The sequence below is a fragment of the Alexandromys fortis genome, unplaced genomic scaffold (genome assembly GCF_014885135.2).
Source record: "Alexandromys fortis isolate MF-2015 unplaced genomic scaffold, M_Fortis_MF-2015_v1.1 scaffold_39, whole genome shotgun sequence".
NCBI classification, from domain to species: Eukaryota; Metazoa; Chordata; class Mammalia; order Rodentia; family Cricetidae; genus Alexandromys; species Alexandromys fortis.
In genome coordinates, this window is record NW_026067918.1 from 10,761,916 (window position 1) to 10,788,583 (window position 26,668).

Below are 26,668 nucleotides of genomic sequence, written 5' to 3' on the forward strand. Positions count from 1 at the left end.
CAGTCGCCATCCTTCTTGTTTCTGAGACAGAGCCTCTAATCGCCCCGAGCTCCTCCGGCAGCCAGGCTGGCTGATCCGTGAGTCCAGGAATTACAAGCGCGCAGCACCACACACGGCTTTCTATTTAGGCTCTGGGATTAAACTCAGGTCTGCTTATTTGTACAGTGAGCACCTTCCCTGTGGAGCGGCCGCTCTAGCGCCCTCCCTTTGCTGAGTACTTTAATTGGTACAAAAAAGAAGAAAAAGCAGCATAAAAGTTTGGCACACGCCTTTAATCCCAGCACTCGGGAGGCAGAGGCAGGCGGATCTCTGTGAGTTCGAGACCAGCCTGGTCTACAAGAGCTAGTTCCAGGACAGGCTCCAAAACCACAGAGAAACCCTGTCTCGAAAAACCAAAATAATAAAAAAAAAAAGTTTGGCCTCTCTCACTGGGGCAAAGGCTCAGCAGGTAAAATCACTTGCCGGGTGCAGCCTGACCCTGCCCCTGCCCCAGGCTCACTTGAAGGCCTTCAGACAGGCCTCAGGGATGTGCTCCTTGTCGAACTTCTTCAGGGAGTCCAGGAAGGTGTCCACCTTGCCCATCATGATCTTCGCAGCCTTCCAGCTCTTATCCTTGGGGATCTTGCCCCCAGGCGCTGTCAGGATCATGACAGCTGCTGTGACATTGACCACGGCGTCCGGTGGGGAGCCGAAGGACTTCAGCTCCGTCAGGTTGTTCTACAGAGACCAGCACGGCGTCACCACGGACCCCACTTGGCCACCCCTGCTCCTTTGACTTCCTTTCCACTCCCCGTGTCACCTTGTTCAAAGTATCCAGGGCCTCCTGTGCAGCCAACAGGGCTGGCTCTGCCTTGGCCAGGTCTGTTTCACAGGCCTTCTGTTTCTCAGTGACGTTCTAGAAGGCAGTCAAACAGGGAAGTTCAGTGTAGGCTGTTCAAACATCCATCTCTATATCCATCCATCCACCCACCTGTCCACACGTCCATCCACCTGCCCACCCACCCATCTATTCGTCCATCTGTCCATCCATCCACTTGTCCTTCAACCCACCCACCCACCCACCCACTTGGCCACATCCATCCATTCATCCAGCCAGACTCTCACACACTCATCTGAGAAGGGTAGGCAGGGGGATAGGAGAAAGAAGTGAACTCTTCCTCCAAGCTACAGCCAAGCCCCAGTGGTTGAGTTCCTGCCAGCAGACACCACGTATCTATTGTCTTTGCTGGATACCCTGATCACTGGTGTCTCTGTATGCTCACTCATAATACCCACCTCCTCCGCCTTGCCTCCTTGGTCCCTGCCTCTTGCCCTCAGATGAGACCAACCATGTGCAGAGAGACATGGATGCTCAGTGGGGATTGGGCCCCTCTATCAGCTCAACTTTCTTCTCCCTCGTCACTTTGAGGTCACATTGTGCGATCCTTCCAGAACAGGGCATCTCAGAACATGTCACCCGTCCCTCTCATTCACGTGAGTGAGCAAGCGTTCAACTTGTGGGAGCACTTGTGGGCATGTGCCAGCGCTTGCTCACTTATGAGTGTCAGTGCTAATTCATTCGTGCCTGTGAGCGTTCACTCGCTCGTGGGGGCACGTCTTTGCTTTCTCAGTTGCAAAGGACCCTTAGACTTTTTGTAAGTTCAGAGGTCAGAGTGACTTGGTGTCTTTGCTCAGGAGCAGCAGCTGGGTGGCAGGAAGGGGGAGCAGTCACCAGGCCCTGTGTGTGTTGTTGGGCCCCAGGGGAAGGACAAAGGACAGTCTTTCCTCCCTGAGGATCCTTCAGGGACATCCATGGGGCATAACTAAGGAAAAGGGCTAATGGGGCAAAGATCAGTGGTGGGAGGGGGTAACCCCTAGTTTTTTTTTCTAAAGCACCCCACGTGGGGCATTTGTGGATGTAGGGCTAGGGAGTGGAAAGTGCTGGGACATTAATTGTTGCATGTTGTCATCAAGAAACAGGGTCAATAAGGTCTTTAGCCTTGGAGCCTATGTCAAATGCTAGTTCAGGAGCCAAGGAAAGTTATGGACCACCCTGAGCCTCAGTTTCCCCATCTCCCTCACAGACTTGTGGCTCCGCAGCCTGGGTCTCCTCCCTGCTCAGCACTAGGCAGGAACTACTCAGACCCTACCTGGCTGGTCTAGGGGAGAAGCTACGAGCCCAGGGTGTGAAAGGCTCCTGGCTGCCATTCCAGAGAGAGTGGGAGGTAACTGTGGGGACTTAATTTATCCACTGTCCAGATATGGGCTTGAGGACACTCCCCAAGCAACTATTTCTACCTGACCACTGGCTGCACAAGGGGGCCCAGAGCAGAAGCCACAGCACAGGGACCGGTAATCAGGTGGCGTCACCTTGACCCTCACACCCTCACGGGACACAGCATTCTATTAAGATGCAGAGGCGAGCCAGGCCCAGTGACACGGGTCTGCACTCTCAGCTACTTGAGATGCTGAGACAGGCGTGTTGTATGTTCAAGGCCGGCACGGGCAACTTAGAGCCTGCCTCAGAATACAGAATCAGAAGCGGGTTGGGGATGTGCCTCTATGGGTCATCTCTGCTGGGTTAGCATGGGCTCAGCCTCCAGGTCCACCGAAACCAGAACATGCATAAAACAACGGTACAACAAAGGAGGTGAGGTGGGGCCGTTGGGCAGAGCCAGCTGGACTGGGCAGCAGCAGCTTCTGGAGATGCTCAATGGAGGGGCTCTCTGTAAGGAGCTTGGCTGGCTGTGGGCTTTCTCTTAGAACCCAGCCTGCACGAGGGTGCCCTAGGTGGGGAGGTTTGTTCTTGTACAAATGTCTCAGCCTGAGTCCCATCTGTGGGTTGCCGTCTGACCCATCAGGGAGGCCCCGAGACCCACCTTGTTGATGACCTCGACTTTGATTTCCTCCTCGTCCGCGATGGCCTTCTCCTTGCTGACCTTCTCAGTCTCCACGCCCACCACCTGGATCAGCTTGTCCGCGTTCTCGTTCTTCTGTTTCAGCTCGGCCTCCTGAACCGCCAGCTTGGCCTTGAGGTCGTCCACCTGGGGAGGAAGGAGGCAGGAGAGGGCAGGAGCCTGCTGAGGACAGCACATGCTGCTGGCCACGGTTGGTGGCCGCCTTGGATTCAGAACAGCCTTGGTGGCTCCCGACTCCCAGTGACTCAGGAGTCTTTTGAATATGTCAAGGGAAGTTTATGCTGAGCACCAAGTGTATACACGAAACCGCATATCTAAGAACACCCCTAGTGTGCTAGGAGTTAAGGTGACCAGATTTTAAAAATGTCAGCTGAACTGGGTGCTGGGAAGTGAACAAGTATGTGAGCCAAGCACTTGGGAGGCAGAAGCAGGGGGATTGCCAAAAGTTTAAGGTTAGCCTGGTCTACATAGTGAGTTCTAGGCCAGAAAGGACTACAAAGTGTCCCCTTAATAAAAATTTCCAGTTGAGAAATTGTTGAAGGTCTTGAGGTGGGAGTGGGGTAGGGGGTTTGCGGCCCAGCAAGTTTATGGAAGGGTGGGAAAGAAATGGAGACTGGGGATCAAAACCTCCAGAGAGCTGGTGGAGAGGCCCATCTCGGCCCAGCGTCATAGGGAAGAAGAGGCTGGGCCCCCTGGGAATCATGGGCAGGAGGCTGTGGAGGTGCAGTAACTGAACACCAGGCAGGAACCTCAAAAATCAACTCAGCACAAAAGAAAAGTTTGTAGGAAGCCTGTGAGCAGGCATTCGGTATGAGCGGCATGCAGAAACAGCTGTATTTTCATGGACTCAGGACCTTTGGAAGAGCAGGCAATGCTCTTAACTGCTGAGCCATCTCTCCAGCCCCCAATAGCTGCATTTTCATGGACTGTCCTGAACTGAGATGCAGGCTTCCCTGGATACAAGCACAACGCCTTCACACAGTGGTTTGAAAGAAAATGTTCCCCAAAAGGAGTGGCACTATTAGGAGGAATATTTGGGGAAGTGTGTGGCTGTGGGGGTGGGTTTTGAGGTCTCTTCTCAAGTTTCAGTGTGACAGTCAGTCAACTCCCCGCTGCCTTCTGGTCAAGATGGCAGCTGGCTCCACATCTGCCTGCACACCACCATGCTCCGTCATGATGAGAACGGACTAAACCTTGAAAACTGGAAGCCACAAACTCAATTGTTTTCTTTGAGAAAAGAGTTGCAGTGGTCACGGTATCTCCTCACAACAATAAAAACCCTAAGACACATCCATCACACGTGCGAGGTGCCGCTTCAGTGCTGATGCTGTTGAAGCATTTCACACCTGCGGTTTTGGATTAGATTACACCCCTGTTCTCTGCTTCTCAGAGACTGGAGTCAGGCTCATGCCACAGCCTGGGATGTCCAGCCCCACGTATGACTATATCCCCTGTGTGCTGTCGCCGCCTTGGGAGCCTGTTCCAGTGAGAAGGCGCTACAGCATGCAGCCCAGACATTTGACTCCTACCTGAGAAGCCGTGCTCTGCAGCTTCATGAGCCCATTCTCCAGCCGCTCAATTTTGGCAACCAGCTCCATCCTCTTCTTGGCCAGCAGGTTCTGGTAGAGTTTGATCTGCTCCAGGAAAGTCTTGGGTGTGGTATAGTTGTAGCGCCTCTCCGTTGCCAGGTACATCTTGGACATCTCATTGACAGTGGTGTGCACGTAGGCCATGAAGAGACTGATGGAGGTCTTCACCTCAGGCTGCAAGCCAGGACAGATGAGATGGGCGGGGCTGGTCATCTGGGGGCCAAGACAACACACCCACTCCTCCTGGGGCCCCAACCTCACCCTGCAGGGCCTAGGAGAAGAGGGGCCACTGCAGGCTCCAGCATATACACTCAAGACCCTCAATGAGATGTACCAAGGCCTGACCTGTCTCAGGTGCCGAGAGATACAAGAGAGGGGCTGAGGAGATGTTCATCAGTGAAGTGATCACAAACATGAGGAGTTGAGTTCGATCGAGCCCCAGAACCTACATGAAAACCCAGTGTGGTGGCACATGTTTGTCACCCTAGGCCTGGTAAGATGGAGACAGGAACATCCCTGGGTCTTGCTGCCCAGCCAGACTCCAGAGCAATGTTCTCAACCTTCTTAAGTCTTTTGCCCTTTAATACAGTTCCCCGTGGAGGTGACTCCAATCAGAAAATTACTTTTGTTGCTACTTCATATCTGTAATGTTGCTACTGTTATAAATACCTGATATCTCCAATGGTCTTAGGTAACCCCTGGGAAGGGGTCATTCAACCCCAAAGGAGTTGAGACCCACAGGTTGAGAACCACTGCTCTAGATGCTCAGCAAGCTCAAAGGCAGTGAGAGACCCTTTCTCAAAGGAAGTAGATAATGTTCCTGAGGATGGCACCCAAGGTAGTCCTCTGGTTTACACATGTGTGCGCATACACGTACACACACATACGTACATGCGCGGGCGCGCGCGCGCACACACACACACACACACACACACACACACACACGGTTGTCAAAATGGTTCAGTGGGTAAAGCTAATTGCTACCAAGCCTGAAAGACTGAATTCAGTCCTCTGGGGCTCACCCTCAAGTTTCCTCTGACCTCCATACCTTCTCTGTGGCATGTGTGTGCCACCCCCAAACAGATGTGTGTTCAAACACTCACATGCATACTCACATACATGCATATACACTCACATGCATGCACACATGCATGCACGCACATAGTTAATTATTTTAAAGAAAAGGAGAGAAAAAGAGCTAAAAAGAGATGCTCCAGGAGAGCAATGCCCCATGAGCTTGGTAAAATGTCAGGTGACTTTATCTAACAGCAGAGCCTATCAGTAACTTTGTAACAAGTGATTTGTCTGGGACCAGTAGAGCCGATCATTAGTAACTTTGTAGCAAGTGATTTAGTGTCTGGGACCAGGAGAGCCCATCATTAGTAACTTTGTAACCAGTGATCTAAGGTCTGGGACCCAGCAGAGCCTATTGTTAGTAACTTTGTAACGAGTGATCTAGTCTGGGACCCAGCAGAGCCTATTGTTAGTAACTTTGCAACAAGTGATTTGTCTGAGACCAGAAGAGTTTATCATTAGTAACTTTGTAATGAGTGATCTAGGGTCTGAGACAGCAGAGCCCATCATTAGTAACTTTGTAACGAGTGATTTAGGGTCTGAGACCAGCAGAGCCTATTGTTAGTAACTTTGTAACGAGGGATCTAGGGTCTGAGACAGCAGAGCCTATTGTTAGTAACTTTGTAACGAGTGATCTAGGGTCTGAGACCAGCAGAGCCTATCATTTTGACACACGTGTGCACACATTCCCATGCATTCACACGCTTGTATACTGGGAAAGAGCAGAGATGAGATTTTTGGGTTTTGTTTTGTTTTTGTTATGTGAGCCATGTAGCCCAGGCTGGGTTCAGAGTTGCTGCCTAGCTGAGGCTGGGTCTTACACCTCCTGAGCCTCCTGTCTCCATCTCACAAGAGAAAAGCTTTCCTATGCTGGGTGTATCAGCAAACATTGCCAGGCAATTCCTACACTGGATGCCTGAGCTTGGTGACTCCCTGGCATTTGTCATCCTTCCTGAGGATGAACCCTTGGAGCCTCTGCCTCACAAATGGTCCAGAGGCCTCTGTTTCCATCTTGGTTGATTTGAAAAGGTGCTTGCCTACGTTGCAGCTCTGCCAGCACCCAGGGTCATTCCCGCTTTGAAGGGACACCTGTGTCAGGGACTGAAGCCAGCATCTGGGTGTGTGTTGCCTCACCTGGATGCCCTCTGTCTCTTGCAGGAAGCGAGCACTCACGGAAACCAGGGCGTCTTCTGGCCACTCATGGAACCAGTTGATGGCTGTGCAGTTGACCACGGCAGGAAACTTCCGGGCTCGCACACGCAGGATGGAGCCCACAGGGGAGAAACACAGAATCACCTGGATGTGTGACAAAGCAAATGTCTGTGGGGGGTTGTCGCTGCTGAGGTTAGATGTGTCATTTTGGCAGATGGCCCCTCTGGAAGTGCGATGCTCTCCAGGTCTCAGTGTCCACGGGTTGGGGGCACTCCTGCAGAGCCCCGAGAGCGTGGCTGGGTACCTCAGTGAACCAGTTCAGTTTCACAGCTCTGTGTGGTGCTGTGACGTACAAGGCAGCCCCACACCTAGCTGGATGAGGAAGAGGTGGGAAATGGGCCCTGCGCTAGGCAGATGAGGACAGTCAACTGGGAGGTGGTGATTTCTTCTGAATCCAGCTAGGTATGTAGCATGTCCTGCAGACCCTGAAGGCTGACTTCCAAATGGGGCCCTGGTTTCCTGGGCTTCCCTGGAAAATGGAGGGGAGCTGTAGAGAAATGTCCCAGGCTCTCCTGATGGATGGGGACTTCTCACGGAGTCTCAGGCTCCCCTCTGATCACTCTGACTTTGTCTTTCAGGGGCACAGCAATGGAATGGAAGGGGCTAGGTAGATCTGTAGAATATCTTGACTTCCTGCTGTCTCTAGAGATGATGCCTGGGCCTTAACAGGTAGTGAGGGCAGGCTGCAGCCATCAGGAGCTCAAGTCCCACCAGCAACGTCTGCTAACAAGACCGTGTGAGCCAGAGAGGGGCACAGGGGACACTGTCTTAGTACATCAGTGGGGAGCACATGACCACAGATACTCAGCATGGCAGTGGAGTTGGCTCACTCCAGCTGAACTCTGAGGAGCAGTCAAAGGTTCTCAGGTGCCTTTGGTATTAGTGAGTTTAGCTTGCTTTTCTCCAGGTAATGTTTGAGGTAAGGGTTGCTTTTTGCTCTAAATTTTTTATTTATTATTGTGCATATCTGTTACAGAATATTTGTTTAGCTATGCAAAAATATATTGCATTTATGTTGCAGAATATTAGTTTAACTATGTAAAGATACGTTGCATTTGTTTAATTAAACAAATGTAAAGATGTGTTGTTGTTTTACCTTGCCTGCCTAAGGAACCTGATAGGTCTAATAAAAAGCTAAATAGCCAATAGCAAGGGAGGGTATAGGCAGGACTTCCATGCAGGGAGAATAAGTAGGAGGAGAAATTTAAGCTTGGGGAAGAAAAAAGACACCAGGACAGGATAGATAAAAGAACATTTTCTCTAAATTTGCCTAATAAAAATGGACTTGATATTATAAATATAATTCTTACTTGGTAATTGTTTTTATTGTATATAGACTCACTATGTTAAAGTTCTAAAACCTTTTGGGGATGGAGAGATGGCTCAGAGGTTAAGAGCACTGGCTACTCTTCCAGAGGACCTGAGCTTGATTCCTAGAAACCACATGGTGGCTCACAACCATCTATAGATCTATGTTCTCTTTCAACATAAAGGTGCACAGGCAGACAGAAAACTCATACACAAAATAAACAAATCTTTCAAAAAAGCTAACACCTTTTTATTTAAGAGGAAATGTTGCTGAATATTTGTTCAACTATGAAAACATGTTGCATTTGTTTAACTATATAAAGATGTGTTGCATTTGTTTAACTATGCAAAGACATGTTGCATTTGTTTAAGACATGTTGCATTTGTTTAACTTTGCAAAGACATGTTTGCATTTAACTATGCAAAGACGTGTTGCATTTGTTTAACTATGCAAAGACGTGTTGCATTTAAGGCATGTTGCATTTGTTTAACTATGCAAAGACGTGTTGCATTTGTTTAACTATATAAAGATGTGTTGCTGTTTCATCTTGCCTGCCTAAGGTACCCAGTTAGTCTAATAAAAAGCTGAATAGTCAATAGCAAGGGAGGAGGTATAGGTGACTTCCAGGCAAGGAGATAAGTAGAAGGAAATTAGGGTCTGGGGAAGAGAAAAAAAGAGACACTAGGGACATGCTAGGGGTTGGCCAGCCAGCCAGCCACAGAGGAAGCAAGAAAGCAGAACATACAGGATGAAAGAAAGTGCTGATGAATAGAAGCAGGTTAAATTAGGTTAAAAGAGCTGACTGGACAAGCCTCAGCTAAGGCTGAGCATTCGTACTTATGATAAACCTCCGCATGTTTATCTGGGAGCTGGCTGGTGGAGCAGAGAAAATGCTGACTACACATAAGTTTGTATACAACGTGCGTGGATATCGAGGGACAACTTCATTCATCTGATCCTCTCCTTCCACCTTCTTGTTGGTTCTAAGAATTGAACTCAGGTCACTAGGTTCATGTGGCAAGTGATTTTACCCACCCTAGCCATCTTCCCACCCCTCAAGGTGTGCCCTTTAATTTTTTTTTAAAGAAATTATTATTCATGGGAGAGTGGGAGAAGGAGAAAGACAGAGAGAGAGAGAGAGAGAGAGAGAGAGAGAGAGAGAGAGAGAGAGAGAGAGAACAAGTGCCTGCAGAGGCCAGGGAAGGAAGATCTGGAAGCCCTGGAGCTGGAGTTGCAGATAGTTGTGAGCCACGTGGATTCTGGGAATTGAACTCAGATCTTCTGGAAGAACAGCCAGGTCTCTTAATTGCTGAGCCGGCTCTCCAGCCCCTCAAGGCATTCAGTCTATTTTCAGACTGTGATGTCTGTGTTTATACAAGGTTCCCTCTAGCCCCCAGGAACCTCGGCCCTAGCTCCGCAGCTGCTCCCCATTGCCACCACTCTTTCTCAGTTGGCTTTCACGTCCTGGGAAGAAAGAGTCCCAAGTCTACAGAGAAAGACCCAGGTCTCAGGGGGAAGAGGGCTGAGCCCCCAGGCAACCGTCCAGGTGGAATCCTACCTTCAGCTGCCTACGCACTTTCTCGATGAAGAATTTCCAGCAGGCCTCTCGGGTGTCGGTCATGCCGAGGGACTTCACCTGCGGCCGCATGGAGGAGATGATGTTTTCCAGGTCGTCTTCCCCAAACAGCCCCGGGATCTCCCCGGAGGCCAGCAGGTCATTGATCAGGACCAGGAACTGCTCCTCGGCCACTTGGGAGTCCGTCATCAGGAACACAGAGGGCACGTTCTTCACGGCGGCCTTGATGTACTGGGTGGCCAGGTCAAGCTGCATCGAACATGGACAGTGGAGTGAACACCTCACTCATGCTCGCTCAGCAAAGGCACAGGCGGGGCCAACTTTCCAGGCGCCCACAGGAGCCTGAGATCTCAAGGGCACACTGCCATGCTCGGGGCAGCCATCAGCCCCGCTTCCCAGTGATGGCTGGGTGGGCGCATGCTAGGTGGAAGGTTACTAATCCTCAACTAGGAAGGCCCCAGTAAAACTAATTCACATCCGGATCTAACGCTGGGAAGAGCGGCCAGTCCCCAGCGTGGCCTGACTACAGCAATCTCCTTCCATATCCCCAGGAGGGTTTAGAGAAATAACCAGTCTCTCCAGGGCTCTCCTCAGGGACTCCAGCCCTGCCGCACAGTGCCAAGCTTCAGCTGCTCTCCACGTCCTCCCCGTGCCTTCAAAACCAGCACCACCTGGCTGGCTCTTAACACTACCAAGTCTGGCTTCCAGCGTGAGATGCACAGCTGTGGCCCCTCTGAACCATGGCATCTGTGTGCTGAGCCTAAGGAATCACTGCAAAGACATCACCTCAGTGATGCTGGGCTCTCCTTAGTCATGGCTGCTTTTTCAGCCTCCGCTGAGCAGCAGTGACCACCCCGGCGAAGGTCTCCCTTCAGGACGACATCAACCACACAGTGAAGGTTTCGCCTCAGTAGTCCTGGGCTCTTGTTAATCATAGTTGATTCTTCTCCACAGGCTGACAGGCCCTTAGTTCAAACTATCACACAAAGGGCCCTGGTAAAGCCTTCAAACTTCCCTCTGAAATGTCCCAGCCAGGCCTCCATTGCCTGCACTGCTCTCAGCAATGCTCATCTTCCAAGACCCCGCAGAACTGCTCACAGGGCTCTCAACACTCAACGCGTCTCCAGCCCCAAGTTCAAACCCACCACAACCCTCCCCCACCACACAGGCCTGTCACAGCAATACCTACAGCCGGGAACTAATTTCTGTCTTGGTTAAGATTTCTATGGCTGGGATAAGACATCACGACCGAAAGCAACATGGCACACACTGTTAATTCCAGCACTAAGGAGCCGGAGTTCAAGGCCAGCCTGGGCTACATGGGAAAGATCTCCCCCCCCCCCAAAAAAAAAGTAGTTTTGGTAAGAAAGAGTTTGTTGTCCCTTGTAGCTCTCAGCTTGTACAGCATCACCAAAGGAAGCTAGGGCCAGGAGCTGTAGCCCCAGGCATGGAGGAATGCTGCTTACCGGCTTGCTCCTTGTGGCTTGCTCCACCGGCCTGCCTGCCTGCCTGCCTTAGTCAGGGTTTCTGTCGCTGTGAAGAGACACAACCGACCACGGAAATTCTTGCAAAGGAAAAACTTTTCATTGGGCTGGCTTACAGTGTCAGAAGTTTAGTCCATTATCACCACGGTGCAACATGGTAGCAGGCAGGCAGGCAGATGTGGTGCTGGAGAAGCAGGCAAGTGTCCTCCATCTTGCAGGCAACAGAAGTGAACTGTGACCTGGGAGTAGCTTGAACACAGAACTCAAAGCCCACCCCTACAATGATGCACTTCTTCAACAAAATCATGCCTCCTAGTAGGTACCACTCTCTTTGTGGGCTATTTTCTTTCAGACAACCACACTTGCTTTTCTTTCTTTCAACAGGGTCTCACTACGTAGCCCTGGCTGACCTAGAACTCACTATGGAGACCAGACTGGCCTCAAACTCAGAGATCGGCCTGCCTCTGCCTCCTAAGCACTGGGATTAAAGGTGTGCGCCACCACCGCTGCCCAGCTCAGCCTGCTTTCTTACAGCACTGAAAATTACCACTGTGGGGGTGGGGGGTGGGGGCCTTCCTGAATCAATGGTCAATCAAGAACACGCACCACAGGCCACCTGATAGAGCCCTTTCTCACCCGAGGCTTTCGCTTCCAAAATTACACAGCTGTGTCAAGTTGATAAACCTCACCAGCCCACCCTCCTCTCTTTCTTACTGTGCTGGGGATGGGACCAGGGGCCTTGCGGTGTTGTATGCATCTGGTAGATGACACACCACTGGGCTACAGCCAGGGTTTTTTTGTTTGTTTGTTTGTCTGCGTTTTTTTTTTCTTTTGCGATTGGGTCTCCCTATAGCTTGGAACTCCCAGGCCCTCTGTCTCTAGCCTTCTGGTATCAGGGTTAGAGGTAGGAGCCACCACACCTGGCCTAACTTCCTTAGTAAAGCCTACCAATTCTCTAAAGGCTTTGTAATCCTCTGAAAGGTTTCACACAAGTTCATAAAAGCCCCCGCCCCAAGTGGCTTAGCTCACCCATTGCATAGGAGCCAAAGTCTCCCAGTTTAAGGAAACATCACCAAGGCTCCCCTTTTGGGGTTGTTTTGTGGTCAAAAGCAAGTCTCAAACTCCATATTTTAGGCAAGCTATTTTTTTTTTTTTGAAAGCGAGGGAGGAAAAAACACTCTGAATTTGGAAAAGTCAAGGCTGCAAGGGGTTTCTCCACAGCAGTGACCTGGGAATAGCCTGGGGGAGCGGGGGTGGGGGGGCTGCTGTGACAGCCAGGAGGTCAGAGCGGGGACACTGCTCTTATCTCTCTGGGCCTCCAGCACTGTGGCTCAGTGAATCCATGGTCACCCCAGGAAGCAGGAAGGACACAGCTCACGGAAGGAGCTGCTGGCAGGGCTGCCTTCACAGCCCCTGGTTGGACTGCCGAGGCAGTTCAAGTGGGGCTATGGATCTGGGCGAGCGGACAAAGCAAGGACCCTGCTAACTGAGTGCTAAGGTCAAGATGGTAGCTTCTGGAAAAGCTGTTGGGCCACGGAAGCCTGGAGGAACCCTCTCATCTACATCCTTTTGGGCACACTGTCTCCCAGGGCCCTGGAGAACAGCTGTCTGCCAAACTACACGGCACCCCTGCAGCTTTGGCCTTGAAGCTAAGGACACTGACCTGAAGCCGCCCCCGTCCCCCATCTCTGCTCTTTGTCCAGTGTCTTGTTCTGGACCACCATCACGACACTCAGCTCTGAGACCATCTCCCTCTCATTCCATGCGGACCTTACAAACCCCAGGGAGGCCGTGTTCACCAGCCATCTCCTGTGTACCTGCCACATCTTCCCCATGGGCCACACTCTGCGCCTGTCTACTGTGACTCCCCTCTGTTCTAAGATGTGGCAGGCTTGTCCCTCCCTGGCTTGTACATCCTCCTGGGTTTCTATGTGAAGGGCTTCCAAGCACACTCCTAAAGCTCCTCCATCTTTAGCCTCTGGCAGGTGCCTGCCACTTCCGGGACTCACTTTAAAGGACTGTTATAAAGCATCATGAATGCATGTGTGCCAGCTTACAGCCACTCAACACCCCCACCCCCCACCCCCGCTCACACCAACTCACGCCCGCTCATGCCCATTCACCCCAGTTCACACCCACTCGTTCCCATTCACACCAGCTCACACCCGCTCATACCAGCACTGTGATGCTGCTATAAGACAGCTTAAGAACTCAGAAGACCACTCCCCTCTTACGATGTGGGGCCCCTTACCCAGCTTTTCCTTCACTCTTCCAACTGGGTCTAGAGAGGGAGGAAGCTAGCTTATCACGGGTGTGGGGCGACTGATTTCCAGACCATAATTACCGTGCTGCAGTGGCTGGTGACCACGAGTAAAATACTGGGCACCCACTGTCGGCTCTAAAGCGAAGACTCGGTAATAAAGTCCCCACAGGGACAGAACAGAGTTGGCTGGTGGATGGGACAAAACCTTGGAAAACAGGTGGCTCCTGGGGATGGGTGGCGGGGAGGGGGGGGTCCAAGCAGCACTTGAGTTGCTGTGGTGATGTCACTGAGGACAAACGCTTGCATGCGCACGGTGCAGAAGAGCCTTGTGCAGGAGGCTCCGTCCCTTTATGCTAGGATTCTAAGCTAGAGCTGGCTAGTCCTGCCAATGGAATCGACCAGAGAGTCCAGGAAATAGGGTCAGCGGTAGGAGGCTGGCCCGGAGGAGGTGGTTCCTGGCCCGCACTCCCTACCAGAGCCTCCTGTGCCCTTCAGATCTTCACCTGCACCCCAGATCCCAGGAACTGGCTCTCCAAGCTCCAGATCTGCGCAACCAGGCCAGGAGCTGCAGCATTTGGCATTTGCCGTGGCGAGGACTCCCCAGGGATTCCCTGGGCAGGTCTGGCATCTCCCAGGCCCCGCGCAGAGGCAGCTCCAGCACGAACACAGATAGGACTGTGTCGTGTACGCTGATCAATCTCAGGTTCCTTCCCCGGCACTCCGATAACTTGTTCTGGCTTAATAGTGTTTGACTGGCACACACACGCTCCCTGGGGACCAACTTTCGGGAAGGAGAAATCAATGGAAGGCCCAGAGGCACGCCTGGGGCACGGCAGGCCTACTTCACTAATGTGGACTCAGTCAATTCAGGCTGAGCTGTCCGCCGCGTCGGAGTCTGGCATGCAGCAAGAAGCCAAGCGCGGTGGCTCTGAATTCTTTAGCCTGTAGAACTGGGGACAGCTGAGTACACCCAGTGACCAAGGCGGGAATCTAACATCTGCATTCCTGTGTGTCATCTCCACTCTGCCCTCCCACACCGAGGTGAAACACTGGGTAAACTGAGTCACACATCTTCATCTTGTCACTGGCCTTGTGCACCAGTCACCTGTGTCCTGGCCTTTTCTGACAGGATCAAGTCACGGGTGACATCTGGTGTGTCTCCTGGTTGGCCTCTCTTTGGGAAGGGACGTAGTGGGCCCTTGCCCTGCCTCCCTTGGAGCCCTCACCTTGAGGTCTGGAACCCCATATCCTTTCTTGAGGGTGATCTGGAAGACGTCCAGGGCGCTGATGTAGGCAGCCAGGCGTGACAGGCTTTGCTTCCCACTGCCGCCCACACCCACTAGCAGGGCGTTTCCCCGAGGAGACTCCAGGATACGGTTGATCTTACAGATGTGTGCCACGGCATCCTCAAACAGCACCTGGAGAGGGAGGTCAGAGGGGTCACCCCTGTGTTGCCCCTGTGGAGGGCAGGGCACAGGCTCTCGCCAAGTCCACATGACCACTTGTGGCTCAGAGGAAGTCACCTGCAGGGGCCAACCCCCCAGGAGAGCACAGGCTCTCGCTAATCCCTGGTAGGCACTAATGGCTCGTGCTCGTTGCACTGTGGTTTCAAAGGCGGCTTTGTTTGTAAATTACATTTAGGACAGACAACACAGCAGTTTTGGGCACCCACCGCGGACCTTGGAAGGTCTCTGTGTAGATAAGGAATACCGCCACCGCACAGCGACCCAGGAGGGGGATCTATGTCGCCCCGGCCATCACTAGTGTACTCACCAGGTTCATGACTGCATTGACTTCGTTGTAACTGTCCAGGACGTCCATGAGGAGTTTGTTCAGGTGAGCCACGTCCGTGACGGGGCAGTATTTGGGGTCACCGATCCCTTGGGCAAAGTGGCAGAAGATGTTGGGTCTGGCGAATAAGTGTTCCTCCCCGAGATCCTGGGGCCAAGAGACAAGATGCTTTGCTCCTGCTCCATCAAGGACATACAGTTACCTGACAATGGTCTCCACGCCTACCGAGGGGGGGGGGCATGAGGCCTGTAGGAGAACAGGCCATACCTCCAGTGATTCAAACCATGACTATGTCAGCTTTTACAGACCACTGGACGCTCTGTCCCTGTGGGGTGGTCCGCGGAGAAGAATGGATGGTACAAAAACATACGGGACATGTCAGGGGATGACAAGGACTGAGGCAGCTGTGCCCCCTCCATATAGGTGGAGGGCAGGAAGCCACTCTCCGAATGGCTAGTTCATCCTCTCCCTCCCGCCCCCTTCCTCTCCCCCCCTTCCCTGTCTCTCCCTCCCTCTCTTCCTCCCTCCCTCCCTGCCTGCCTCTTTGCCTCCCTCCCTCCCTCCCTCTCTCCCTGCCTGCCTCTTTGCCTCCCTCCCTCCCTGCCCCCCCTTCCTCCTTATTAGAGTTTGTGAGCTGTCCTGTGGGTGCCAGAAATTGAACCCAGGTCCTCCGGGAGAACCGCTGAGCCATTTCTCCAGCTCTGGCTTATTCTTACTGGACCCACTGCCACATGTTGGGGTCCTTACATGGGTCTCCCTGTCTCCAACAAAGGGTCTTCCTGGAGGATGCTGTGGGCATCCTTAGCCCCGGACACTGAACTGGATGTGGGCACGTCAAGGGAATCTGGCGGCTCCACTTACATCAAAGTATTTCTTGGTGGATGCGATGGTGACTCTGCGCAAGGTCTCCTGGTCTTTCTCGTCAACCATCTTGTCCCCATACACCCGCTCAGCCTCATGCAGCCAAAGGCGGACAAGGTCCAGTGGGCTTTTCAGAATCTCTGCTGTGGAGAATAAGATGCCCTGCCCCAGACACACGGCGCATGGTCAGCTCTGCCCCCACTCTGGACAGCCAGCAGCTCCACCTGCTGTGAGGGCGAGTCAAGCACCACCTTTGGAAGGAATGTGGGGGAAGTGGCTATGTCCTTCGGGAGTGATCCACTTAGCTACTTCATGGCTTCTGCTTGGGACCAGGAAATCCACTCACTGTGGGGGTCATACACACACAGTTCAGAGGCTGAAAAGTGTGTCTGTGTCCTGGGAGGCTTGGGGAGTCTCCTCCCAGGGCAGGGTTAGGGGTCCATATTCTAATGAGGAGCATCGTAGAGAGAAAGGACAGGGAGGCAAATTGTGACTGGGTACATTCAAGGTGGCGGTGGTGCGGACATTGACAAGGGCCAGGCTTTCAAAGACCCCAGCTCAGGTTCAGGCAGTGTGGGTCCAGCCCGGGGAGGGGAGGGTACTGGCAAGCCTCGACAGGTTTGGCAGGTGTTTGCCAAGCCCCCACCCTGGGCTGTGGGACCATCATCGTAGCAAGACAGTCCCTGTGTTTATGGGGCTTGTGTCCCACTGGGAAGATTTGAGCAGAGAAGAGAACAGGACATGGTACACCGTGCTGTGAGTGCCGCACAGGACAGTGGGAGGGACCTGGGTGTGCAGAGGCCTCTGCAAGGCTGTGACTTTTGAGCCGATGGCTGGAGTGGGAAGGGACCAGCACTATTTAGCCTTGAGCTTTAGATTTCCCACCTGTCAGATGGAGGGCATGAGCTGAGGGGACAGGGGGTGTATAAACGGCTAAGTCTAATGCCTGGTTCAGGCTGAGCAGTCACTAGATGAGGGACTATGACATCACCATCATCATTACGTCCTTCGTAATCTTCAGCCCGTCACCACCACCCCACCATTATATCCCTGCCGTCACGTGACCGATATCATCATCATTGCCACCACCATCGCCGCCATCTCCATCACCCACCATCCTCAGTGTCACCCTTGTCATCAGCCCACGCTCATCCCTTTCCCTTCTGAGCACCGCAGAGGAGGAGCGCCCCCATGGACCAGGGACGTGGCCACGGGCAACGTGACGCACAGCTCCAGAGCAGTACCTGGAAGATGTTGGAGAGGTCCCTGAGGTTGAAGATGTAGTGAAACTTAATGGCCGTGGGAAGGAACGTCGCCGCAATTTTCTGGTGCAAGGCTGTTGCAGGAGAGAGGCACATCGATTCTTACCGACTCTTAATGGCCTCAGGAAGTGCAGGGCCTAAAGTTCCTAAAGCAAATGGACTGCAAGGGTGACGATTTAACCAAGAAATCCGCGCAGCTCTCTGAGGAGGGCGGGCGCTCGCGGCCACCGTGAACTGCCCCTCCTCTCACTCCCCTCCCCCAGGCAATCGGATTTCACATCTCTCCGACCTGCAACATAGCGCCCTTTAAAAAGGATCGATTCCAAAGGATAGATAAAATATTTACGGCGGCGGGGGGGGGGTGTGTGTGTGTGTGAGGAAGACCCGTCAGCCCGTAAAGCGGTGGGTCTCACTGGCTGGCTTACCCAGGGCCGCAGTCACCAGATGGCTGCTCAGTCTCTGGATCACCATGGGTGTCGAGCGGTAGGACAGATGCTGTGCCAGAATCGTGTTGTAGATGGTGATGAGGGCGTCCTGCCCGGGGAAGCTCACGGCGAACACACAGAAGTGGCGCTGCACGGACAAGCGCGGGCTTCCGTTAGGGAGCCGAGTTATGAGCTGGAGGCCATGGCTAACCCTCTGGGGGGTGGCTAACCCTCTGGGGGGAGCGGACCCTGTTGCCACTGTCTAATGTTAGGTGGGGGGCATAGTAAAGACGCATAGAGAAATCACATGAGACACCCATTCTATGTGAAGCAGCCATGCACATCGTCCTGAAAATATTCCCAGAGGCACACCATGGAGCACACCACGTCTGGGGTTGTCTCCCAGGTCCCTGTGCACAGCTCTGGTCTGGGGGGATATCCCAGGTCCCTGTGACTCTGGATATTTGGAAAGGTCAGCCTGGGCACAGCTGCAGATGTAATACTTGATACCCTGCTAAAACTGGGCCCCAGACATCCCTACAATAACTTTGGGGTTTAAGTCTATCTCCAGTGTCATATATAAAAAGGTATCTGTGGGCTGGAGAGACAGCTCAGAGGTTAAGAGCACTGAATGCTCTTCCAAAGATCCTGAGTTCAATTCCCAGCAACCACGTGGTGGCTCACAACCATCCATAATGAGATCTGGCGCCCTCTTCTGGCCTGCAGGCACACGTGCAAGCGGAACACTACACAATAAATAGATCTTTACTGCCTGCTCTTCCAAAGGTCCTGAGTTCAATTCCCAGCAACCACATGGTGGCTCACAATCATCTGTAATGATATCTGGTGCCCTCTTCTGGCCTGCAGGCATACACACAGGAAAAAAAGGTGTTTGTAAATTATCTGAAATTCAGGTGCAGTTGGGATCCTGTGCCCTGTGCTCTGTTAGTCAAGTCTTCCTAAGAGCCGCAAGACACTCCAGGCCACGGAGCCCACCTGCCCTTGAACTCATAATTCTTCCTTGTCCCAAGGGCTGGGATTACAGGTGTGCACCGCCACACCTGGCACATCTGGCAGCCTTCCAGGGTCATGAGGAGGGCTGTCTGGCCTCTCATCCTTTCTGCTCCCCTCAATTCCTGATACTCAAGGCTAGTGAGATCTGCGGAGCAGGGCAGCCCAGCGCTAACGGCCCAATCCGGGGCCAGAGCTGAAGGTGCTGGACCTCTGCCTACCTGGAGTCTGGGGTCGATGGTGAAGGAGCCGGACGTAGGGTTCATGCAAGCCACATACTGACAGTTGTGGACGTCCTTCAGCGTCAGTTTCTGCCTGTCGTACCTGTTGGGGGGGGGGGGGAGCAGTGCACCACAGGCCCACAGAAGCCCCCTCCCCAGCATCACCCTGTGCGTGCCTAAGGAAGACCACTAGGGGGCAGCGTCAGGTGAGCGAGCTGACTGCATGCTGTGCCTGAGGGGAGCTTGGGAATGGCCCTGAGCTCCAGCCCCGCTCTCAGGGGGAGGAGGTTCACCCTGTCGGACTGGATGACCACTGGGCACCTTGCTACTCCTGCCTTCACTCGGCATCACCGCCAGGATGCAGGAGCCCGTGTGGCAAGCGTAACCATAAGGGCATTTGTCGGGTAGCGAGCCAAAACTGCTTCCTGCCCCACGAATATGTGTGTGTGTGTGTGTGTGTGTGTGTGTGTGTGCACTGGCGCACATGTTTTGAGAAAAGGTCTTATTAGGTAGCCCAGGCTGTCTTGGACGGGTGGCAATCCTCCTGTCTCAGCTTCCTGAAGGCTGGGATCAAAGGCACGTGCCACCACACACATGCTCGGTATGGATCACTCAACTTGGTTTTTTATTGAGACAGGGTCTCGGGCAGGTGAGTAGCCAAGGGTGACCCTGAACTTGTGATCCTCCTACTCCTACCTCCCAGGTGCTGGGATTACCAGCAGACACCGCTAGGACACGCTTGGTTTATCCACTGCTGGAAACTGAACCCAGAGTCCCCTGCATGCTAGGCCAGCACCCTACCCTCCAAGCCATGCCCCCAGCCCTCAATATTAGGGGAGCTGAGCGCTCGCTCTGTGATGTCACTATCCTCTTTGTGTATCTCCCACCCCACCCCCCACCTGCTGTGGCTGCTACCCCTTGGTAGAGCCCGGAATTGCTCATATTCTCCAGACGGCTCCTCTGCCCCTCCATGAACTGAGCACACTGTCAGGGTGTCGCCCCCCCCCAACTATTATGTCGGCCTGCGCTTTTGTTGAACGAGATTCCCACAAGTCCCATGTCAGTCATGGGAGCAGCTTTTCTAACCCCCAGCTTGGCTTTCCAAAGTTTTGTCTGGGAAGCCCTTCTCTGCCCCACCTTCCTCAGAACCCGCGTCCCTGCTCTATCTGGATCAGGCACCAAAAGTAGAATCCCTTTGTCCCCGCCATTGCAGGCCACCTGGACCTCATCTGTAGGGAGGTTCTGCCACACTGTATGTGTATGTGGGGGTGGCAGAGGGCAAGCTGCAGGAGAAGGTTTTCTGCTTCCCCTGGGATCCCATTTGGGTTGTTGGCCTTGGTGGCAAGCTCTGGCACACCATCCTGCTGGGGTGTTTTGAAAACCCAAATCGAGCCACTCCTCCCCTTCCTCAAGCTTCTTCAGAGAAAACCCCGAAGGTGAGCGGGTGAGCTGTGAGCGTGGGCTGAGCTGCATCTGGAGATTTACCAGCAGGAGAGCCGCTCTGGCCAGAGAGCACAGGGGGCTTGCAAGTCTTCCCAGTGTTTGGTGGAGAGCTCTACTGAGGTCCATGTGGGGGTTAGGCTGCCACTGAGTCTCCAGAGGCCTCACAGGGGAGCCCCCCGGAGGGAGGGGAGCACCCCACCACTTCACTGCTGCCTTCTCCTTCACTAACTCAACAGCGCTTGCCCTGAGGGCCACCGTGCGGACACCACCTGGGCTACGCTCTCACCCTCTCAGTAGGTGGCTATGCCCACAGCTCAGGGACTCTGAGATCTTCTTTCCTGGGCCCCATGGGTCAGTGCTGCCCATGGGGAAAGGTGGGCTGTGGGGTGAGTGTTAGGACTGTAACCTTGAACAGGCAGCCTGGCCGTCTTGAGCATGACCCCCCCCCCGTTTCTGGGCAGTTCTGAGGGGGGCTCTGGGAGCGTACTGACTGGCTTCTGGTGTTTGTTTGTTTGTTTGCTTTTTATCTCATCTACTCCCAGCTCTGGCCCTGGCTGCTTCCTGATTTGAAGAGGTAAATGCCCCCTGTGCCAGGCGGAAGGTGCCATGTGCACCCTCCTACCTTCCTTCTTCAGTCCATCCTTGAGCCGTGTTCCCTTCTGTCCTTAAGTGGGAACCCGAGTGGGAACCCATCTGCTCTCCCTTGTAGGGGGTCTTGGCCACAGTTGCTGACATGTTTGTTGGGTGGCAACAGAGCAGAACCCGAATGACCGTTCCACTGCTCCGACCCTGCCCCATGACCCCATGATCCCATGGTCTAGTCCCATGCCCCACAGAGCGGTGGCGATGCCTCCAAGCTCCTCAGCCCACTCGCTGGCCCTCACCAGTGCCCGTGGTCCATGTGCTGGCGGATCAGGGTGTGTGGGGCCACAGTGCCGTACTTGTCCACCTCAGGCATGTTCATGTCATCGATGAAGTAGATTAGTTTCTTGGTGCCCGGGGGGCCATAGTTCCTCCCTGACTTCTTTTCCAGAGGCTTCTCTAGCACCCCTGGGAAGGACAGAAGGTCATCTACTACCCACACATCCTAGACAATGCAAGGCCCTACTGGCTGGAGGTGAGGGGTCAGGATTGCAGGGTGTACCTCTCAGTGGCGTGTCATAGGCAGCGGGGATCCACCATGATCCACCACCTGCCACTCAACTCGGCCTCTGTTTTAAAACACCATTCAGAGGAGGAAGTGGCAGGAGCCTTGATTTGGCTCAACCTTAGTAGGGCCACCCCTAATTGACATGAGATTATTTCAGCTGGAGGATCAGCCATCTCTGGGACCCTCAAGGACCCTCAGTGACCACCGCTGCAGTATCTGCCCAGGACACCACCCAGGAACCTCCACGGGAACAAGACTAGCCTTCAGAAGCGCCCAGGCCTACAGTAGGAGGAGGTGGTGGGCAGGTGGGCAGGTTCTCACCCTGCAGCATGGCTGAGGTCGTGTAGAAGTTGAAGGGCACGGCCTGCACCAGGTAGTCATCGGTGCTGAGGCTCTCCAGCTTGTCCCCCATCAGCACCGACTTGCCGGTGCCGGCATTACCCACCAGCATCACCGGCCACGCCTTCCCCATGAGCAGGTCCATGAAGTACCGGATGCGGATGGTTTCCGTGGTATGGACTAGGGAGGCCTAGGGGTGGGAGGGAGAGGGCCAAGGCTGACGGACAACAGGGACGACAGATCCGGTTCCAACTGGTGTACAGGTTCCACTGGGTTTCTAAGTCCCCAGCGTGGGAGGAGACCCTGAGCCCTCCTCCCGGCATGGCTTTGAGGGAGGTTACCTGCAGCGGGATGTCAGGGTCCAGCTCAAAGGCAGGCACTTTATCTGTCCAGGGCAGGAATTTCTTTGTTTCGGGGTCAATGTAGTAGTCGAAGATGGTCCCCTGCGAGGGTAGCTTGATCGTTTTAAATTCATTGATCCACCACTTGCTGAACTCCACTCGATAGTCAATGAGCTGTAAGGACAGGAAGAAAAGGAAGAGCCCAAGGGCTCAGCTGAGAGAGCTGCAGGGTGGCCTGGGTCTGGACGGAGGCTCCCCGGGGCCCCTGTCACCTGGTCCTGGAACATGGCGCCCCCGAAAGCCCAAAAGCAGGCGAATACAAAGTAGAGTTCATACAGCTCCTTGGGGGAGTCGGGCGGGGCGTTCTTCTCCGTGAGCAGGCACTCTAGCAGGTAGAGGATGGTCTGGATGACTGTGATCTCGGGCACGGGGGTGATCCGCTTGAAGCCGACCCGCAGCTTGTCCAGGCACGTGGGCAGGTACTTATCGAAGAGGATGGTCAGGTTGGCCTTCTCGGACTGCACCTTGCGCCTCTCGATCCAGCTGCTCACCACCCTGAGGGGAAGTGACGGCCAACTGTCAGATAGCCTAGAGGCCCTCCACATCGCTGGGGGGGGGGGGGTAACCAGGGAAGCGGGGATGCGACAGCCTCCCGTGTGGCAGTGACCTGCAGACCTTCAGAGGGCCTGACAGGGATGCTGGCCAGTGGGGCGTCTGGGTTTCTCCTCTGGATTGGTAGCTTTGGGAGTGATGTAAATCCAAGGCAACTGGGTTGGACCAGCTCACCCACTTACCTTCCCCCACCCCACTTCTTTCGACCATGTCCCTTGAATCCCAAGCTGTCATCAAACCAGGTATCCAAGGATGAGAGCATATGAGCCTTCTATTTCCACTTCTCAGAAGCTGGACTTACCGGCTGACAATAACCATGCCTGGATTACGTGGTGTTAGGTAAACCATGCGTACTAGGTAAGCGCTCTACCCATTGAACTACAACCCCGACCTCCAGACATTCTTATTGCCACCCAGGAAGCATCTTCCCCCAGCTGAAGCTAATACTAAGGGCTGGGGACTAGGAGAAGATCTCATGAGGTCATCTGGGGGATGAGTGGGGGGGGGCGGGCAGCTAAGGATGGAAGAGAGGAGAGGAAGTGGGACCCTCATGACATCGTTCAGACCTCTGTATCCAGCTGTGTGACTGGAGGACCCAGTTAGTGGCTGGAACCCATACATACACATGTGTGTAGACATCCTATGACACATTCATTGCAAGAGTCCAAGTCCATACACTAGATGACCCCTGGGACCCACTCCACACTGTACAGCACAATGCCATGCCCCAGCACGGTTGTGAGGGGCAGGGAAGCTGCGGCTCGCCTGGGCTCGCCTGGTGGACCACATAGCCAGATGCAGTTGGAGGCAAGTCCACTCAACAGCTTTGGGTTCTCGATTTCTCATCTATAATCCCATTGTGTTTACGTCACCCCCTCTCCTGAGGACGGCGCGGGCTGCTCCTTTTAAAGCCCACAGAGGGGAGCCTGGCCCGTGGCAAGTGCCAGAGGACTCTGCTAAAAGCATAACTAGTGCCAGGCTCCCTCGAGGGTCAGCGAGCGGAGGGCGTGCGTCATTTCCAGGATGCCGAGGCATAAGCAGGAAGCTCGTGTTATGAAACGCAGCCGGGACCCGCCGGGCTCTCCACGAGCCTGTTGGGGGTGCTGCTGCTTCCAGCTCTGCTGTGGAGACAGGAAGTTGAGCCTGGACCCCAACACCTGCACACCCGTGTGGTAGAGAAGCCTTCACGTCTATGTCCCACACACGGTGTGGGTGTGAACTTCATACGCAGGTGGTCCTCGGTCGGGTGGGCTGACACGCAGGTCTGGACGCAGGCTGCTGCTTCACTGCCTGAGTTAAGGACTCCCATGTCTCACTGCCTTGGTGATGTCACGGGTTGCAGTCCCCTGCATGCTGGGTTTCATCTGCGCACACACTTAGGCAGACATACCTGAAGACGCAAGTCAGCCTTGCTGACACACTCAGGCACTTCCCTGGCTTCACTCCCAGAGGTGACTGGGGCATGTCATCGGCCTATGTCCCCGTGGGCTGGCCGGCTGCTGGCCGGCTCCTGTGGGAGTCCTACTTGAGGGCTGCTGCTCCACGTGGGGATCCTGTACCTGCCTCTCGTGGTTCCTTCAGCAGAACTCATCCTCTTCCGATTGCTCCGGACACCCCGAGTGTCCAGTTCCTGCCTCTGTCCTCACAAGTTCACTCTGGCTCTCCTGCCTGCTTCCCACTGCTGTGTCCCCTGACCCCATCGCCTGCATCCTAGAGCCGTCTGTGTCCCGACGTCTCCCATTTCTTGGTGTGACCATGACTTGACGTCTTTCTCCTTGCATTCCATCTTCTGCCCGGGTTTCACTTCAGCCCCCCTTCCTGTCTTCTGTTCTCCCCGAAAACCCAAGCTGCTGCAAGGGACGGAACATCGGCCCTTCCATACCCACCCAGATACTAAGTGCGTGGCCTCACAGAGGGCGGGAGACTTTGCGGACACAATCAAAGTCTGGATCTTAAGATGTGGTTGTCCTGAGCTAGTGTGGACCCTGAATCTGGTGCTGGCAGTGGGCCATGTAGAGACAGTCGTGGGTGGTCACGAGCCACCAGGAACTGGTAAAAGTTGGGATCAATCCTGTGCCATAGCCTCCAAGGATCCAGTGTGCGCCATCGTTGACCTTGGGCTTCCAGCCTCAGCTCTCAGAGGACGGGCTGCTCTCAGGGGCTACCTGGCGTGCAGCTCTTCCTTACGGCAGTGCCGGGAATATGACAAGTACTTCTGGGCAGATGACTCTGAGGTTCCTGTCTCAGCAGCTTCCAGCCCCCTGGTGTCTGGCCAGGTCCCAGTCCTGTGCCCGCCAGGGGGCCATCCTCCTTGGCGCCCTCTGGAAGCCTGGCCTGGCTCTGCAGCCTGCTTCCCCGTGGACATCTTACCTCCCACTGAAGAGGGACAAGGCACTGAAGTACAAACTCCATTTCCTTCTCTCTACCACAGTTGTGTGTGCCTGGACACCTCAGGCCAGCTCCCTGTGCCCAAGACTGGGTCTCACCTTGACAAGCCTCCCTTCTCTCGCAGCTCCCCCCGTCCCCCCAACACTTAAGTTTAAACTCAGAACTCTCACAGACAGCTACTTCCAGTGCCACCTCTGTGCTGGCGGCTGTCCCAGTGTTCCACGGCTTCCTCTTGGTGAGCACCTGGCTGCCAGGTCCTGGCCAACTTTCTTCCTTGAGCCTGCTGTCTCTCAGGTGTGACCCTGTCAGTAGCCTGCTCCTTGCAGGTTCTCCTCAGAGTTCTGCAGCTCACCACTGCCCCTTGTGTCTCTTCTGAGATCACTTTTGGGTATCTGTTTCTCTTCCAAGACTGTGAGTTGGGTGAGGAGAACTGATGTCTGCAATCATGACCCACGTCTCTCCTGGAAAATCAGCTTCCCCAGCATGGAATGCTCAGGGTTCCACTGACACAAAAGGTATGAAGAAAGGATCAGGTGGACAGATGGGGGTGGGACTGGGGATAGGTGGGTGGATAGATGGGTTGATGATTGGGTAGATAAATGGATGGGCAGACGGGTAGAAAAGTGGGTGGGCAGATTGATTGCTGGGTGGGTGGATGGATGGATGGGTGGGTGAATGGGTGGATGGGTGGGTGGGTGGGTACATGGGTGGGTTGGTGGAAGGGTGCCTGGATGGATGGGTGGGTAGGTGGGTGGCTATGTGGGTGGATGGATGGATGGATGGATGGATGGATGGATGGATGGGTGGATGGGTGGATGGGTGGATAGGTGGGTAGGTGGGTAGATGGGTGGATAGGTGGATGGGTGGATAGGTGGATGGGTGGGTGGATGGGTGGGAGGGTGGATGAATAAATGGACAGATGGGTAGATGAACTGATGGGTGAATGCCCATCATTTCCAGCTCAGGTATCCACCCTTATCTTATAGTTCTTAGAACATGGGTGGATTTCTACTCCAGCTGACTAAGGACATTGGTTTCAAGCTGCCCCTTCAGTGTCCCCTGAAGTTTTACTCTTCTGTTGATCATTGGCCACATGTCTAAGCAGGAATGTATCAACATCAAATCTCCTGTTCCTTAAGCCTTTAAAGCACTCTCAAGTTCATGCCTTCCCCCCACCGTCATCCCCATGCCTTCCCCCACCCTCATCCCCACGCCTCCCCCCCCCCCCCCCCCCCCCCCCCCCCCCCCCCCCCCCCCCCCCCCCCCCCCCCCCCCCCCCCCCCCATCCCCACCCCCCCCCCCCCCCTCATCCCCACGCCCCCCCCCACCCCCATCCTTATTGTCCACACGTTGTCCACAGGCAAGGCTGGAACGTTCTTCATGTCACAAATGGTCCTTTCTCCCTGGCCCTCAGCCTTCA

The 26,668-nt window shown here is 54.1% G+C and overlaps 1 protein-coding gene across 2 annotated transcripts in view; it reads right to left on the bottom strand.

The window, feature by feature from the left end:
- Dnah17 (dynein axonemal heavy chain 17) overlaps positions 1-26,668 on the bottom strand; it is a 104,584-nt gene that overhangs the window by 26,391 nt on the left and 51,525 nt on the right. For both annotated transcript variants that reach the window (XM_050140222.1, XM_050140223.1), the window contains exons 44-59: positions 22,521-22,803; positions 22,249-22,422; positions 21,890-22,097; positions 21,303-21,468; positions 18,976-19,078; positions 17,744-17,891; positions 17,301-17,392; positions 16,057-16,218; positions 15,178-15,342; positions 14,631-14,822; positions 9,640-9,906; positions 6,695-6,856; positions 4,427-4,660; positions 2,859-3,023; positions 800-895; positions 500-717 (exon numbers count right to left, since the gene is read on the bottom strand). In XM_050140222.1, the coding sequence (XP_049996179.1) occupies positions 500-717; positions 800-895; positions 2,859-3,023; positions 4,427-4,660; positions 6,695-6,856; positions 9,640-9,906; positions 14,631-14,822; positions 15,178-15,342; positions 16,057-16,218; positions 17,301-17,392; positions 17,744-17,891; positions 18,976-19,078; positions 21,303-21,468; positions 21,890-22,097; positions 22,249-22,422; positions 22,521-22,803 (2,835 nt within the window). The remainder of the gene's footprint in view (positions 1-499; positions 718-799; positions 896-2,858; positions 3,024-4,426; positions 4,661-6,694; positions 6,857-9,639; positions 9,907-14,630; positions 14,823-15,177; positions 15,343-16,056; positions 16,219-17,300; positions 17,393-17,743; positions 17,892-18,975; positions 19,079-21,302; positions 21,469-21,889; positions 22,098-22,248; positions 22,423-22,520; positions 22,804-26,668) is intronic.